The 17,348-nt window shown below is 39.0% G+C and overlaps 1 protein-coding gene across 2 annotated transcripts in view; it reads left to right on the forward strand.

The window, feature by feature from the left end:
- The first annotated feature begins 3,005 nt into the window (after positions 1 to 3,005).
- Positions 3,006 to 17,348, forward strand: part of LOC110161288 (coiled-coil domain-containing protein 85C-B-like) — a 124,570-nt gene continuing 110,227 nt past the window's right edge. For both annotated transcript variants that reach the window (XM_020926018.2, XM_020926019.2), the window contains exon 1: positions 3,006 to 4,308. In XM_020926018.2, the coding sequence (XP_020781677.1) occupies positions 3,591 to 4,308 (718 nt within the window). In that variant the 5' untranslated portion in view covers positions 3,006 to 3,590. The remainder of the gene's footprint in view (positions 4,309 to 17,348) is intronic.

The following is a 17,348-nucleotide window of genomic DNA, read 5'->3' on the forward strand; positions in this document are numbered from 1 at the left end:
TACCAGATATGTATTTATTCCTGTTCAGTTTTAACCATTTAACAGACAGTGCATGACTGATGTGATCATTTCCAAAAAAATGTTTTTAATTTCTCCTTAAGATGACATGTTTTTCACTTCTGATGTGGGTCCTAATGAAAATATTTGGGTTTAGTGGACAGAAGTCTTTTTGCTCCTTTTTTTCAGAAGCATGCTGTATACCCCACTGTCACTTTCTCAGGTTCAACAAAATTAAAAGTTTTTTTGATCACACTGTCCTGTCTGTATGTTGTAGGAACTGTAGCAAATGGATCCTCAATCTGGTCAAACATTGCCATAGTTTAACCCTCAAGTTCATTTTCTGGATGTTGCTGGAAGACCCTCTAAAACCGACTCTTCAAATTAGACACCAACATACCTTGATACTGCTGTATCTGCCACAACATCATTCACGCCAGTCTAAAAAACAACCACAAAGAAATGTGTCAATTATATATATAGAATAATAATTTTTAAAAATACATAGGCTTTTCAGTTAGTTCAAAAATGTCGAGTAGAAAGTACAAATACATGCTCTCCAATATAGTGAAGTAAAAGTAAAAACTACCCACTTTAAAATACTGTACTTTAGTACATTTTAGGTATTGTACTGTACCTAAGTACAGTACTTTACTTCTTTAATTTTGTTCAGTTTTGTTTAATTGTGTTAATTTTGCTCTGTACTTGCTTCAGCACACCTGAGAGACACCCCGCCGTCAGGAGAACAGCTTTATAGACCTTTCTCACAACAGTCGGAAGTGCCTCGTTGTAGGGTTTTGAAACTTCCAGTGCATGGTTTTCTGTGGCAAAATGTCTGTGGAAATGTTTGTGGTATTCTCCAGCAGCTTCATAAATCTGCCTCATCACCAAATGTTCAACCGACATGGTCCACAAAGGATAAACATTCTTCCTTGAAGATTTTATCCACAACTATCAAGGTAAGAAAGAGGAAAACTTAAAGGAAAACAACGACGAGCATTAGTAAACTACTCAACAAAATTAGTGTTATGTAATTAATAAAACAGAAGTAACATGTTCATTCAGACTGATTCTACAATTAAAATTAAAAATTATTTCATAATGTAGATATTAGCATAGATAGATAGATTTGTGCAGTTCGAAGGCTAGACATCTCTACCATAACGTTAGTTTTGGTCAGTAGTTCAATAATGCTGTGGTTCATGGGCTTTAAATTTTCATCTTTCTTACATTGATTACATTGTGGATAAATTCTTCATGTTAGAATTTATTTCCTTTGTCGAACTTGTTGGTTGAAGATTTGCTGATGGGGCAGATGTATGAAGCTGGTGGAGAATACAACACACATTTACACACATTTTGCCATAGAAAACCACTAACCATTAACTGCTGTAGGTTTAAGTTCCTTAAACCTACAGCAGGGCACTTCTGGCTGTTGTGAAAAGGCTCTATTGACCTAAAAACTTGATTTCTTACTATGAGTGGGCTTGCCTCTCACAGATCTGACTTGTAGCTTGGCCTGGCAGTGTCACATTCTGTCTCTGTGGAGCTAAATAAGTGTAATGTAATATTGTGGAACATGCCAGGCAATATCTCCATGGAGATAAGCAGATGATCCCACCGGAAAAGTTACAGTCCATCATTAAAGTCTAACTGACTGCTCAAGATATTCAGATATTCAGGTATACAGTAAATACCATAACCTAACTACAAACAGTAATTGGGAAAAACAAACAAACATCTACAAAATAACCATATTTGGCCAAAACATTATGATAAAATTTGTCTAATGATGTTGTTTATAGAAGATTAGCTCAAAGAAAGGCTATTGGTGAAAACTGTAGGCCAAATTTGAAAATAAAAATAATAGCATGCTTAATTCATGTTTATTTCTTTTGAATTCTTTCAGATGTTACATTTTTCAGTGTCTTTGCATGGGAGAGTGTACTGTATGTCAAATGTATGCGCTGAGGAAAAGGGCTAAAAACTTTATTTGAAATGAGGTGCTCTCATGGCTTTTTACAGATTTCAGTGGCAAAAGTAGTATTATATCTATCTGAAGGCCTCTCATAAAGATTTTTAGAAATTATTATGCCTGTGAAGAAACTAACTTAGACTTAGAAGCTACTGATCCACAAAGGGAATTATTTGGGCATCATAGCTCACACATCACAATATAATATAATAATAGAGTAAAAAATATATATAAATGGTAATAATAAATTCTAAATAAGTAGAGGAAAATAGCATGGGACTGGTGTCAAATAAGGAATACTTATTTAAATGTATTTGTACAACTCAAACTAAAAAAGTAATAAAAAACATCTCATGGCCATGGTCAATTAATATTTAAGGACTAGCCTAAATTTGCTTACAAGTACAATGTCCTTCAGCCCATGTGGAGAAAAGGGAAAAAAGTTTAAAAGAAATTGGAAATATCCTTTTAACAAATATCAATCAGCAGACACGTTTGGATGATCACTTACAGCCATTACTTCTGACAAACACAGGAGGGCGCTGTGACACTACAATGAAAATGTGTGCACCTGTTTGTTTACACTTTCTGAGCAACTTGAGTCCCGTTTTGTATTTTGAGATATATACATATATATATATATATATTTTTTTTTTGTCACAAAGCAATATTAAAAATAGCGCAAATCTATTAGTAAAAACACATTTCAGCGTCAGATATTTGTTTGGAAGGCGTAATTGCGCATTACCAAAATCACGCACGTCTTTTTCTAAAGTTTAGCATATGAATAAGTAGCTATAACTTATTTAACACACTGCACAATGTTGTATTTGTAAAATAGTAGACATATTAAGTGAGCGTGAATGATCCTGTAGTAGCGCGCCTGTAGCTTTAAGAGGGCTGAGCTTGGTGCGTTCCGAAGCTTCACGCATTTCTCCGTCTACCTGCTGTCCACTCCTCTCCCGCGCCTTGATTGGCCGTGTTGGCTCAAATCCTCTTGAATGATTTCAAACCCAAGTGTTTGGACAAGGAGGAGGGGGCACGCTGCTAATTCCTGCTCTCGGTGTTGTGTGATGGCCAGTGCTGTGTGGAGTGGAATCCTCGCTCGCTCTCTCGGCTAAAGAGGCTTATCCGAACGGGCGCTGATGTGAACCAATCTACCGGTGAATAAAGTAGGCCGCCAGAGGTGCACCGTCTACCAGCCACACGCACTTTGGACCCGAGGAGGAACGCGCAAATGTTTTCCTTTCTTTTTAATGGAGTGATATGACTGGAACGCGGCGCACATTGCATTGGAAGTGACAGACGGAGGGAATACGAACACAACCTCGTAACGTACTTGGATACTGACTGGCAGTGCGTGATTTTTTAACGGAATGTGAGTTCTCAAAAGACTGATTTTTAGAAGAAAGCAACCAGTTGGTCCATGCGTTACTCAATATTATTCCTATAATTGGCCTATTGAAAGCAGCGCATCAGCATTCCGTAATATTGTGCCAGATTTTGAACAATGTATTTGTATTTCAACACAATTCCACAACTGAGGCTTGGCTGGGTGAGTTTTGACAGTTAATTAGTGGCTGTGCTTTTTTAAACGAACCATAATCTCTGGTCCAGAATGGCTAAGAACCAGTCCGATGGTCCGTGTGAGGACTTGAGTCAGCTGTCCGACGATGACCTGCTCCGGTGCAGCAAAGAGGAGCTGGTCCGGAGGTTACGGAGGGTCGACGGAGAGAAAATGAACTTGATGATTGAGCATGGCAACATGATGAAAGACATCAACAGGCGCTTGCAGGTGCACCTCCACGAGATCCGGAGTTTAAAGGACATCAACCAAAAACTCCAAGATGACAACCACGAGCTGCGAGAACTTTGCTGCTTTTTGGACGACGATCGACAAAAGGGCAAGAAGCTGTCTCGGGAGTGGCAAAGGTTCGGTAGGTTCACAGCCAGCGCCATGTGGAAAGAAGTTGGAGCTTATATGATGAAGTTAAAGGAGCTCGAGTCCAACCAGGAGAGCGTGTTAAGGGAAAACAACGAACTGAAAGAAATTATACTCATGTTGGATGAGGAGAGGAACGGTGCGGGTTCACGGAGCTCCATAGACTCGCAGTCCAGCCTGAGCAACCTGAACGGGGGCAGCGGGACGGTGAGGGACGTCGGGGATGGGAGTAGCACCTCCAGTACGGGCAGCGCGGGGAGTCCGGACCACCACAACCATAATCACATACACAAACCCGGGGCGGAGGGCAGTAAGCTGGGGCCCAACATGAGGCGATCTATGGACGATCTGTCAGCGCCCCATCATCACAGGAGCATCCCCAACGGGCTCAATGGTGAGTTCCATTTGCACATGACACGTTTACCTGCTCAGGGAGTGGACACACCTGGCTGCCCTGTCATTTATAAACCACTAAAACACCATACCTGCAATTAGTTCCCCCTAATAGACAGTTTGCATTATTGAGCCGGATAACTTTTAATCCAGTGGTGGAAGAAGTACTCAATTTAGTTTCTTAAAAAGTGCAGACACTGAAGCGAAAGCAAACAACAACAAAAAAGCAAAAGTAAAAATTTAAGTATCCCATTGTATGCAAGTATTAAAGTTCTCACTTAAAAACATACTTAAAGAGGAAAAAGTAAAAGTATTTTACACAGATTTTGAAGTATATTAAAGCTTCAAATTGTGTGACTTTCATCGAGATTGGTGCAGAATTTTGTTCAGCAGTAACAAATGAATCAATATTTTTATTCTCATTTAAAAACATACTTAAAGATGAAAAGAAAAAGTTAAAGGATTTTGCACACATTTTGAGGTATATTAAATAAAATTGTGTGACTTTTGTTCAGCAGAAACAATTGAACTGATATTTTTATTCCAGCTGTTTTTATTTTTTTGTTTATTTGCCCAAATTATGAATGTGTTACAAATAAACCCTCCGCCTTTTCTGCAGGTCTGAAACTATAATAAAACATACTTTTACTTTGCAGTTCTGTTAAAGTAGGAAGTACAGATACCTGAAGTAAAGATATATTTATATTTATACTTGGCTATAGTATTTTACTACTTTTACTTTGTTATGTTCTGCCACTGGTTTAATCCCACGTGCATCTTTTGGCACAGTTAAGGTGATATAGGCCCAAAGAACAGTCTACACACACAGTAGAAATATGTTTACAGTGGTTTTATTTTGGTATTGTCTTTATTCTGTCTGTTGTGAAGTGTGACAGTGCTACAGTCTTTATTTTGCTGAATGTATTTATGACGATTCTAACACAAACCATACTATATACTGAAGGACTACACTGTATCAAGCATACGCTGTATATATAAATGGACATAACTAACCCTCTAGCCGCCAAGTTCCAAATAGGAAGTGAGCACGGTGGCTCTTCTGGCTCCATCGACTCTGTTTCCAACTGGCTTTACATTGCTCACCATTTTGGTCTTAAAATGTTCATATTAACCTGCTCTAAGATCCTGGTCTTTTTATTTTTTGTCCATAAATCATAACCATAAATCTACGCTCCCAAACCATACTCAAGTGTGGCTCTGACCATAATGATAATTCCTTGTTTACATATACACATTCAAACTTGAGTGTTCAGCAGCACGTGTGTGAGAACATGTCTGCTGGGTCATTTTGCAGCCACATATACACTCTTTAAAGTTGCATTGTGTATGGATGGAGATGTGCGTGGAGATTATTGTTTTGTCTGGAATGTTTCACAATATGATGATAAACCTTTCTGTTGCTACAAGATAATCCACACATGAGAAAAATGATCTTGAAGGGTTTTTTTTTGTGTATAAGTGTTTATTTGGACTGGACAAAAAAAGGTTACATATTAGTGAGTTGAGTTACATTTCTTATAGTTTCAAATAGCAATGCTAGAATGGAAACACAAATATTAAATCAAATAAAAAAAATGTGATGCCAAAATTGGAAACTGACTCACAAAATGTATATATTAGGAAATCTCACCTTGTCTTTTTCCCGTGAACCCAACCTTGTATCTCGTTGTGTTCCATCACTACCAGGGCTGGCTATCATTAAGAAGTTGCTGATAGAGTACATATCTCGATATGTAGACCTCAGTACGACATGGTTTTCAATACAGTGCACTTTCAATGCAGTATGATTCGATATGATATATTTTGAACCAGTTGGATACGGTTGAGTAAAAATCAAAGCCTAAATCATGGTTGTGATAGTAAAAGTCTTTATTAAACCACTAAGTTCATATGAAAAACACTAATTTTACTCAAAACAGTGAAAATGTCAAGTGTATCCTATAAAAAGTGAACTTTCTCTAAACAAGCATCACAACTATAGCTCTTTCACCAAAATTATTTTGTAAAATATACCAAAAAAATACTCTTGGCGATATATATCGATGCAGCAGCCCACCATATCAATACCGTATCATCAAATTAAACAATATGATATATCGATATTTAAATATTTTTTCTTACCCCTAATCCCTACTTTCTATCTTCATGGAGACCAAACTAGACCAGTTACAGGTCAGATCAGTGGAGAGGCGACCCCCGCTCACAATCATGTCTCTCTTTCCAGTTATTTTTTAGCAATAAAACCACCTGTAATTTAATAAATGTGAGACTGATGTGTTTAATATTGTACTGTATAACTTTTTAGGCAAAACAATAACATCTCCATGGTTGCAGACCCTCCACCAGAAAAGTTACGTGCACTTTAAATGCACCATCTTCTTGTTGTGAGTGTTGTGAGTCATGCAGGCTGATGGAGTTCGCCTTGATTGCAGTATAAGAGCGTATGCTGATCCAAACTGCTGCTGCTGTGTGGGATTAGCGGGACGGGGCGGGGCTTAGCCTCTCATGGGGTCTTGATTGGGGTGATTATAACGCAGCACCACATGGACGCTCTCTGCATCCTTAAGTGGCCTTTTCAGTCTCTCGTCCTCCCATAGTTTTGAAAGCAGTTCTGATTTAGGTCAGTGCTTCTCTGCTCCTTCAGGGGGAAGGACCTGTGCTAATGCTGCTTGAAGGGGCTTTAAGTACATTGATTTTTTTTTCCCTCTTTTGTTATTTGTTTAATATTCTACCTGATGATGGAAGAGTGCTCCTGTCTGCTTAGGACAGAGGTGGGCAAAATTGGCAAACAACTCAAGTAACTATCTGTGTAACTCTAACTTTTTGGTTTAGGGTCCGTCACCTGCTTGTTTGTCTAGCTCAGTTGGTAGTGTATGTTCACTGATCCAAAAGTTGACTGTTTGAATCCCGCTCTCGACATAAACATCATTGGTTGAGTGTCAGATCCACTGACCCACAGGCAGTGTGTTTCCAGCTCCCAGAGATGAATGCTGTTGTTGTTTCCTTGGGCAACTTAACCCACCTCGCCCCTAGGGTCTGCGTACACTGGTGTGTGAGTGTGTGTATGAATGGGTGAGTGGTTCCTTGACGTAAAACTCTTTGAGAGCCTTGAAGGTGGAAAAGCGCTGTGTAAAAATGTGACCATTTACCATTTTATAGCTCAAAAATATGTAGAAAAACAGGCATTCTGGAAGTGGGTCGCCTCTCCACAGATCTGACCTGTAGACAAAGCAGCCTCCATAGAGAAAAGCATTTGATTGACCCTCCACCAGAAAAGTTACACAATGCTCCTCTGCTCTGTCTGCTCCTCTCTGTTTTTAAACTACCAGGCCGTGCATTCATGTCATAAATTAAATAATATCAAATGAGTTGCTGTTTGTGGACGTCTTGTTATTGAAAGATTCAGCAGCTTTAAAAATGTGCATTGTATGGTATTGTATTGTTGTGACACCTGGTTTAAGTTAAGTTTAATGTGATACTGCGGAACATAACAAATAATTGGATCATCTTTATTTGAATGAATTTTATTAATTGTTTATTTTATGGTTTATGTTGTAGTCACAGTGAGGTTCTGGTGGAGCTTCAGTGAGCTTCAGTGTAACTTCTGGTGGAGGGTCCATCACCTGCTTGTTTCTATGGAGATGTCATTGCTCTGCCTGGAATGTTCCACAGTGTGACATTAAACAACTCTATGTTATATTAATTACATTGATTTTATAGCTCAAAATACAAAAAAACAGGCATCCACAGATCTGACCTGTAACTTGATCTGGTTTGGTCTCGATGAAGATAGTACTTTGAAACATTCCAGACAAAGCAATAACATCTCCATGGAGGAAAGCATTTGACAGAGCCTCCACCAGAAAAGTTACACAATGCACCTTTTAAAGAGTAACATGTTGATAATACATAAGTCTCAAAAGTGGCGGGAAAGTGTTTTAACCCCCCCCCCGTGCTCGTTGTAGCCTCCTCCTTTTTTCCAGTGTGTGCACAGATGCTGTTCATTTAGTATTTGGCTGCTGATCCTGGAGCCCGTCTCCTCAAAGCCCAGGGGAGCCACTTGGCATTTGGACGACATTAAATAAAGGACCTCACACAGGCCTGACCCAACTCCACCACTGCTCCACTCACATTTCAGCAACATTCAGCAAATCTGGGCCATTTCCAAGTGCACAAGTCAGAGGAGATCAAGCCAGTGACTACCTGCAGGCTGATCATGTACTATTCAAGGTACTCAGGAATTATTAATTGGGATGGAAGCTGGAGCATTGTTCAGTACAGTGTTCCTTCCTGTTTCCAATGCAGATCAAAACTTGTATAACAGTACAGGCTCGAGGGGACTGTAGATCATTTCTGACAATCGCAATATTAATGGCAGCACAATAAGATAAATGAAAGGAAATGCATATGTGCAGTTAGTGATGGATCAAGACGGACATTTGATTCTTACAAAAAAAAAAAAAAAAAAAGATCCAAGCAGAGAGCGATTCAGATGCTTTTCTCCATGGAGATGTTATTGCTATGTCCTGAATGTCTCACAGTATGGCATTACACCTTTCGAGCTTCACGGAGGCCAAAACAGACCAAGTTACAGGTCAGATCTGTGGAGAGGCGACCCCACTCACAGTCACAATGTCTTTTTTTCTAGGCATTTTAAAGCTATAAATCCACCTGTAATTGAATAAATATAAAGTTTAATGTCACACTGTGGAACATTCTAGGGTGAGCAATAACATATCTATAGAAACGAGCAGGTGATGGACCCTCCATTGGAAAAGTTACACAATGCACCTTTTAATATAAACATTTTAAGAGCAAAATGAGGAAAGAGGGGCAACATTTTCTCAGTACAATACTATTTGGATTATTGTATCTTGAATGAAAAGCAGCCAGTTAAGATGATTTTAAGTTAAGCTGAACACCACACTTTTTCCAGTTGTTTACTGTTTTCTGTTGACCCAAAACATCACTGAAAATTGCGAAGACTTCATGATGTCTTCTGCAGAGAACATAGCCCGTCTCCATGGAGTCTTGTTATTATTGACTACCTCTTCACTTTAAAGGTGCTTTGTATTACTTTTTGGGTGGGGGTCAGTCACCTGCTTGTTTCTATGGAGATGTCATTACTTTACCTGGAATGTTCCACAGTGTGACATTACATTTTTTCAATTACAGGTTACATTATATAGCTCAAAAATTCCTAGAAAAACAGACATTGTGACTGGTGACTCTGAGCAGGGGCGCCTCTCCACAGATCTGACCTGTAACTTGGTTTGGTTTGGTCTCTGTGAAAATAAAAAAGGTTAATGCCATACTTTGAAACATTCCAGACAAAGTGATAACATCAACAGGGAGAAAAAGCATTTGACGGACCCTCCACCAGAAAAGTTACACAATGCACCTTTAAATCTTGATTAACCAAATTGTCCTCTATCTTTGTTAGTTTAGAAGCTCTTATTTCAGTGTGCTGTGTTGTTATGTTACTGTATTAAAATGAAAACTTAAAGAATGATAGTTATATTGACAGATCGAAATTCTAAGTTTGAAATTCTCTTATTCTCACATATGTCTCTGTGTTATGAACTCAAACCCAACCTCCAGTTTTAAAGCATCTTCAAAAACACAACGATAACATAGAGTCGGTGTGTTTTATTGTGGTAAAACTAGCCCAGTGGTGATTCTGATGTTGAAAGTGTGCACTTCTTGGGATGCGAAAGGATAGGACCTTCACATGTGACTGCAGTCTTAGTGGATTTGAGGCTTTTCCATCTATATTCCCAACGCTGAACAGCTCCTGGCATCCACCCGTGTGCAAGCTAAACACGGCTCACTGTCCCTGTGCCATCACTGCTTTTTCATCATCTCCCAAGCTCCTCCAGCTTAGTATTGGTCTTAAAAAAAAAAAAAAAAAACAGCACGATTTCTGGTTTCATGTCCACCTTTTAGAAACTGTACACATCAAAACACTGACACTATTGCATTGTTCTTTTGGAGATACACTACGATGTAACCTTGGAATATCATGTTTATCGTCTTTAAAAACTTTGAAAAATGACCTCAAAACCGACTCAAATGCCCAGTGTAATCTCTCAGATAATGGTATAAAGTGATTCATTTCCTATATTTTACACAAACTTGATTCCTGTGAGCTTTAAGCCTTGTTAGAATGTTATTACCTCATCGAAAAACAGACCTGGAGTTGTCAGACATGTTTGAGTAATACCTGGCGTACACTGTGCGATATTTTCGGTCGTGTCACTCAGCCCCAGCTTAAACTGTACGTCCAAGTTGCAGTGTCTAAAAGTTCACAGCTCATGAATCTTGTTCTCACACTGTACAAACTGATGCTCGGATGCGACCTGCCTGCGCACACTGTACGTTCACATAACGACCAGAGTTGTTGTTCTGGAAGTAGAAAACCACGAAGAAGAAAACCACGGAATTAGAAAACCACAGATGTGCAGAGACACAGTGCTGATCCCGGCAAAAAACAGACGCTGCCTTGGCAAAAAGAAGAGGCGACAAATATGGTCAAAGAAAAGGCTGCGCAGACGTGGGCAGACGTGGGCAGACGTGGGCAGTCGTGGTTGTCAGTTCTTCAGAAGGAACTGGAGGTAAATAGCATCAAGTTTTTCACCAAACTTGTGTTCTGTGTTGCTCGATTAGCTGCGCCTCCATGTCCTGTGTCCAAAACAGTCGCCGGCGCCACCGTCCTCCACAACCTCATATCCTGCTTCCACTTCTGTGTCCGCGCATGTGCAGTCTGACAGATTCTGGCAAATCGGCTTGTGAAACTACTTCAACAGAGCGAAATCCTCACGAGAGACGACTGGATTTTAAACAAGTTTGATATTCCTGCGACCTATGAATGCCGACCTGGAGCTGGTCGTGAGGTATAAATCGGTTTTCTTTACCCCATGTTACTACACGAAGCACGACACACAATGAAGCCAAAACTCAGGCCGATCCCCAAAATAGTCGCACGAGTGAAAAATCGGCTCAAAAAGGGTCAAAAATCGCACAGTGTATGCCCGGCTTAACCCTTTATTAGTCTGTCTACATCTTCAAGATCCAAATGCTCTGTTCAAGTTGGTTCAAGTTAACAGCTCCCTTTTTATCTTTAGTTTCAGTAAAGAGAGCTGAATTTATCCAAATGATTCTATTGAAAGTGTATGAACAAGTTACATTTTCACCCACTCACACGTGTTTATTTGTGCTTCTGCTGGTACTGTAACGTTTATTGACTTTTCACTGACCCTTCGTCAAAGCAACCAGGAAATCCTACTATTGAAGCACATATACTTGGATTACATCACAGTGAAAAGGAACTGAGTCACCATTTCCAACTCTTTAGACTGAGGCCCTGTTTTTGTAAAGGGGGTTCCGGTAAGGGCACCCCATTTCTGTGGAGTGGGAGGAGCCAGATGGCGGTAAGGGGGTGGAGTCTTCAGTGCTTCAGGGGGCTTGTGGAGGGCATACATGTGTATATATAGGGCTTAGAGGAGGTTGGTTTTCGTGGCACCCTGCTGTTTGCTTAATTGAATTTCTTGTGCTTTGACACAGACGACAAACCCCCCTCCGCCCCCACGTCCTTTAGGGGGACAAGCTGTGCGTATGTTTACTCTGCCTGCGGGCCGTTGGTGCAACTTTAGGCTGGTATCTCTGTTGGATATGACATGTTTTAAATGTTGCCAGTTGATAGTTTGCAGTGACCTCACACTGGGGGTATTCTACATGGATCTATTTGTATATGGCAGAATATTCAACAATTATAGAGTGACGAGATTTTCCGAATTAAAAACTGGAACTCACTTGGGTTAGGATGGCTGATATACATCAGATTATGACAAGAGCACGTAAGTAAGTAAGTAAATCCCCATTTATATAGCACTTTTCACAGACATTTTTGTCACAAAGACGCTTTACATTCAGCATATATTATTCATTCACTCTATACCTGGTGATGGTAAGCTACTGTTGTAGCCACAGTTGCCCTGGGGCAGACTGACAGACCACTACCATCATGCTGCATATTTTTGTCTTATACTCATTTTCAAGCATGGTTTCTATATTTTAGACAATATATTTCCCTCTTTTACTGTTGGCAGGGATCAAATTGATCAAAAAAAGGGACACCTGGGACATTTCTTGTATAAAACTGAGACAAATCACTGGTTTTGTATGAATCTGCTGGGACAAGGGACACAGGGTTCAAAACTGGGACTGTCCTGGGTAAATAAGGATGTCTGGTCACTCTAAGTGATCACTGTCATGACACAATGCACACATTAGCCAAAATGTTTTAAAATAGTCCAAGAAAACTCCATGAAAAAGAAATACAAAATGGCTTCAAACTGCAAATTTTAGACAGAGCAGTGCTTTCAGTTCACAGTGTTGTTGATGACATCAGATGCAAAGTGTCAGTAAGATTTAAGATAATTTGGTTAATTGACAATCAAAATTACGCAAGCTAATACTTAATCTACAACAAAATTTATAAACTGTTTAGTTATAATGAAATAAATCTGCTGTGTGCTGTCTGCATCTAATAAAGTTGGTCCGAAAATCAGGAGGTGTGCAGTTAGCCTGCTTGTGTGTGTGTAAGCATTACTATGAATTGACGGCAAGACTCCGCTCTGGCCTTCGAAAATTGAGATTAGAGTATAAAGTCATTGGGGTGAATAATTGGGATGCTTGGAATACATAAGTGAGGAATAACTTTGGACCACTGCAAACAGTTCAAAGGTATTTTATTACACAGATCTGACTCTTGTGAGCTTTTGGCCATGTTAGAATGATGTTTCTTCCTCAAAAACAGACCTGGAGTTGTGTTTTGATTCATTCACACGTTTAAGTAATCCTTTATTATTAGTGTGTCTGTTTTCATATTAACATCTTTTTGGTAGATTGGCAATTCTAGAGCTGAAATGAAATGATGATGAAGGTGTGTGCCATTTAAAATCACAGTGGAGCACTTCCTGTATTGTGTGTAAACACAACTCCAGGTATGTTTTTTTGATAACATACTGTATTTTTCAGACTAAATCACACCAGATTATAAGGCTCAATATCAATAATGTTGAATTCTCCTGTCTGTTTTTGTACATAAAGTGCACTGGATTATAAGGAGCATTAAGCAAAACAAATGAACGACACTTGAGACTGATCCCTTAGCTCAGGCGTCCAATGGCAATTGCCAATGGATCGTGGACGCCGTAATTCGCCCAGCGTTGCCTCCCTGTCTTGGTGAATAAGGATTATGATTGTGAATGTGGGTGGATCATTTAAGTTTGTTTATTTATGTTATTTATGTTTTACATTGCTATGTGAAGCACTTTGGAAACTGTTTTCTTTATAAAATATGCTATACAAATAAAGCAGGATTGGATTGGATTTATTTCCAACAACGACTCAAATATACATTGAGCAATAATGTGTTTAATGCAGCTTTGTGCACATTTGTTTCTGTAAAACGTAAACAAAACTTAAAACCGCACAGCTTGCTCCTTGTGCTCGCTACTTATGCAGACTAACTCTGCGAGGCTCCTGACTATGGTTGCCGTAATGCTCTGACAATCCATCAAGCAGTGTGGCTTTGTAGTTTACCAAAGTCGTACTAATACATTTGGACAGATTTTTGAGCACCGTGTACCACATAAAATCATTTCAAGGTCAGTAAGCACAACCTGAATTAATGCATAAGATGCACCGGATTATAAAACTCACTGTTGATTTTTGAGAAAATTAAAGGATTTTAAGTGCACCTTATAGTCTGAAAAATACAGTAGATCAGATAATACTGTGATATGAGCCCTAGTTCTGTTTTAAAAATCAGGGACAGTGCTTCTGATTCATTCAAAGTTAGTTTTCATTAGGCTGTTCACTCAAGCAATGGTAATACATTAGACAGAGTGAATAGAGGACTTGTTCATGGTGCCAGTAACGGTGAATACTCATAAAAACATGTTTCTTCTTCTCACAAAAGTCCTAAAATGTGATATTTTGACACCTGTAATCACTGATACAAATCTGTGTTCCGTCATATTGATGGTATGTAAAGATAATTTTAAATTTCCTTGTAAATCAGTTTGGTTTTTGTCGTATGATGTAAACCCGCTCCACAGACGCCTCGGGCCGGTCTCCACCCTTTTGAGCGTGTCCATGCAGAGACAGGCTTTGGTTTTGTGTAATAAAACAGACCATAGACTCCAGTGTATCTCTTATCAACATTGGTTTGTTGTGGTTAATTATGCCAGATTGTAAAATTTGAAATGCAAACAAAATAATCCATCCTTGAAAGGTGCACTGTGTAACTTCTCTGGCAGAGGGCATGCCTCTTACTCTTGTCTCCGTGGAGATGTTATTGCTTTACATTCTATGTTCCAATGTGTGACATTCAACTTTTCAATCACAATAGAAATGAACAGGAGATGTCACCAGGGCAATTTACAGGTGAGATCTGTGAAGAGACGACCCCACTCACTGCAAGAATACATGTTTTTAAAGTTAGTTTTGAGCAATTAAAAAAAAACATAACTGAATCAATAAGTGCATCTTTTATACAAATTTAAGACCTTATTGTTGAACATTACAGACAAAGCAATAGCATCTCCATGGTAACAGATCCCCAACTTAAACCTTGAGTAGTGAGTCATCTTGAGCTGACATTTTTTTCTTTAGATTTTATTAACAACATTGCTTGGAATTGCATTGTGCAACTTTTTTTTGGTGAAGGCTCTGTCAAATGCTTTTCTCCATGGAGATGTTATTACTTTGTCTGGAATATTTCACAATATGACAAATCTTTCGATCTCCATGGAAACCAAACCAGACCAAATTACAGGTGAGATCTGTGGAAAGGCGACCCCGCTCACAATCAGAATGTCTGTTTTTTTTTGTTTTTTTTTTATATATTTTGAGCTGTAAAACCAGCTGTGATTTAATAAATGTAAGATAGAGCTGTTTAATGTCATGCTGTGGAACATTCCAGGTAGAGCAATGTCATATCCAAATAAGCAGGTGACAGACCTTTAAACCAAAAGTTACACAGTGCACCTTTAACTGCACCATCTGCTCTTAAATTAAAGCAACAAGTATGTGTGGACACATACTTGTTGCTTTTGTAGTCAGGTGACAAACATTTTTAGTTAAATCCAACATTTCATTTCTTCGAGTGAGTTAGTTGCACTGTCCTGTAGTATTATATCTCAGTTGTATTTCATGGCATCTCAGTGTAGGACAGAGTGTATTGTTCTAAAGGAGAGGTCATTTCCGGGTTAAGGTTTATTACTGTCAGATACTGCAGCTATGACGAATCAGGCAGGAGCAAGGCCAGGGCAGGTCGAATGCAGGTACCTGCCAGCTGAAACTCAAACCACTTTGTATTAATTTCACAGCTCTACAGTTTACAGTCTTAACCAAGAGTCTTTTCTAAAAGTCTATGATCAACTTTGGTCTTTTTAAAAGGTTTATATGACACTATTTTCTGATCTGTTATAATTTATCCTCGTCACAAACAGATCTGGAGTTGTTTTGTTTCATTCACAAATGCTTAATGTAAAAATCCTGCAGATTTAAGCCGAGTTCTTCTCTCAAACCTCTGTTACAACTTGTGATGTCATGTGGTGATACAGGACGTGTTCCACTGTGTTTTTAAACTCCATACACCTTCACTAGAATCACTTGGATCATTTCAGCTCAGAAACTTGCTAATCTCTACTGAACTAAAGGTAAAAGCAGCTGTTCACTTGCAAATTACCTCTTCATGACATCACAAGGTGGAACAGAGCATTTTGAGCTTTGGAGATGTAAACAGACTAATAAAAAACAATTACTCAAACATCTGAATGAAACAAAACATAACTCCATTTATGTTTTTGCTGAGGTTACAGCATTTTGACATGACCAAAAGTTCACAAGAGTCTATTTTATGAGATATAGGACCTTAGGGTTGGAGCAAAGTTCTGGAGTCTAAAGGACAAAATTTGGCTGTTTTCTATTAAATGGTGATGATTAAAAATCTTTTTGTTTATGTTCAGGAAATTATCTCTGCAAGGCATTTTTAATCAAACTGAATCAATAGTTGTGATCATGTGTATATGCTTTGTTGTCATATCACCCATCCCTAACTGAAACATCTGCTGGGAACTCCAGTTTCATAACCTCAAATACCGAGGTTGTATTTCCAGTCTGCTTTCACTTAGGTGGTCCGTAACCCAATTCTCCTCCAGTGAGTCTGAAACCTGAAGCTGAAACAGGGACTGTGCTCTGGCCCCTCAGTGCTTCTCCTCCTCTGTGCTCATGTCTATATGAGATGAAGTTCTAGTGCTGCTGCGACATTGTCCAGATGATCTCGTAAATGTCTCCTCTTTATGGTGGTTGACCTTTTAGTGGAGCTGGGCGCGTTCTTGGTCTGACAGCTGCCAAGTGCCTTTAAATGAACAGGGCTTAGATAAAGAGGGGATAAAGGGAGGAAATATGGAAAAGGGTAAGTGTTAATAATGTAATAATGGGGAGAGAGAAAAAAAGGTGGCGTAAACTGGCGGATGCCCAATGATGTAGCAGCCATGAGTTAAATATAAAACAAAAGGGTCTATGGAGCTCAGCAGGGGTTTTCCCATTCATTTTTCCCATAGATTTTTCAAAATTATACTAAGATTTCACAGACACAGTGGGGGCTAAGCAGCTACATACCAACTAACGTCCATAACGTGGGTGTTTTAAAGGCGCACTATCACCTGCTTGTTTCTATGCAGGGACCAAAAAAAAAAACCCTTTTCCCCTACAAATAGGCCTACTATGATTTTTATTGATTTTTGATAAATCAATAATGAAATAATTGAAGAAAACACACAAACAAACAAAGATGAACTACTTCTGATTGTTTATTAACAAAAATATTTAATTTTCAAAGTGACTTTTTTGTCTTTAACCTTTTCCCATCGACCTTTCTCCACACATTTTCAGTTCGACATCTTTGACCCGCGCTTCTTTGTCGCCTTTTAGGCCTATGCACTTTAT

This window comes from Boleophthalmus pectinirostris, unplaced genomic scaffold (genome assembly GCF_026225935.1).
Source record: "Boleophthalmus pectinirostris isolate CB_2022bp ecotype Guang Dong unplaced genomic scaffold, ASM2622593v1 HiC_scaffold_13, whole genome shotgun sequence".
Lineage (NCBI taxonomy): Eukaryota > Metazoa > Chordata > Actinopteri > Gobiiformes > Gobiidae > Boleophthalmus > Boleophthalmus pectinirostris.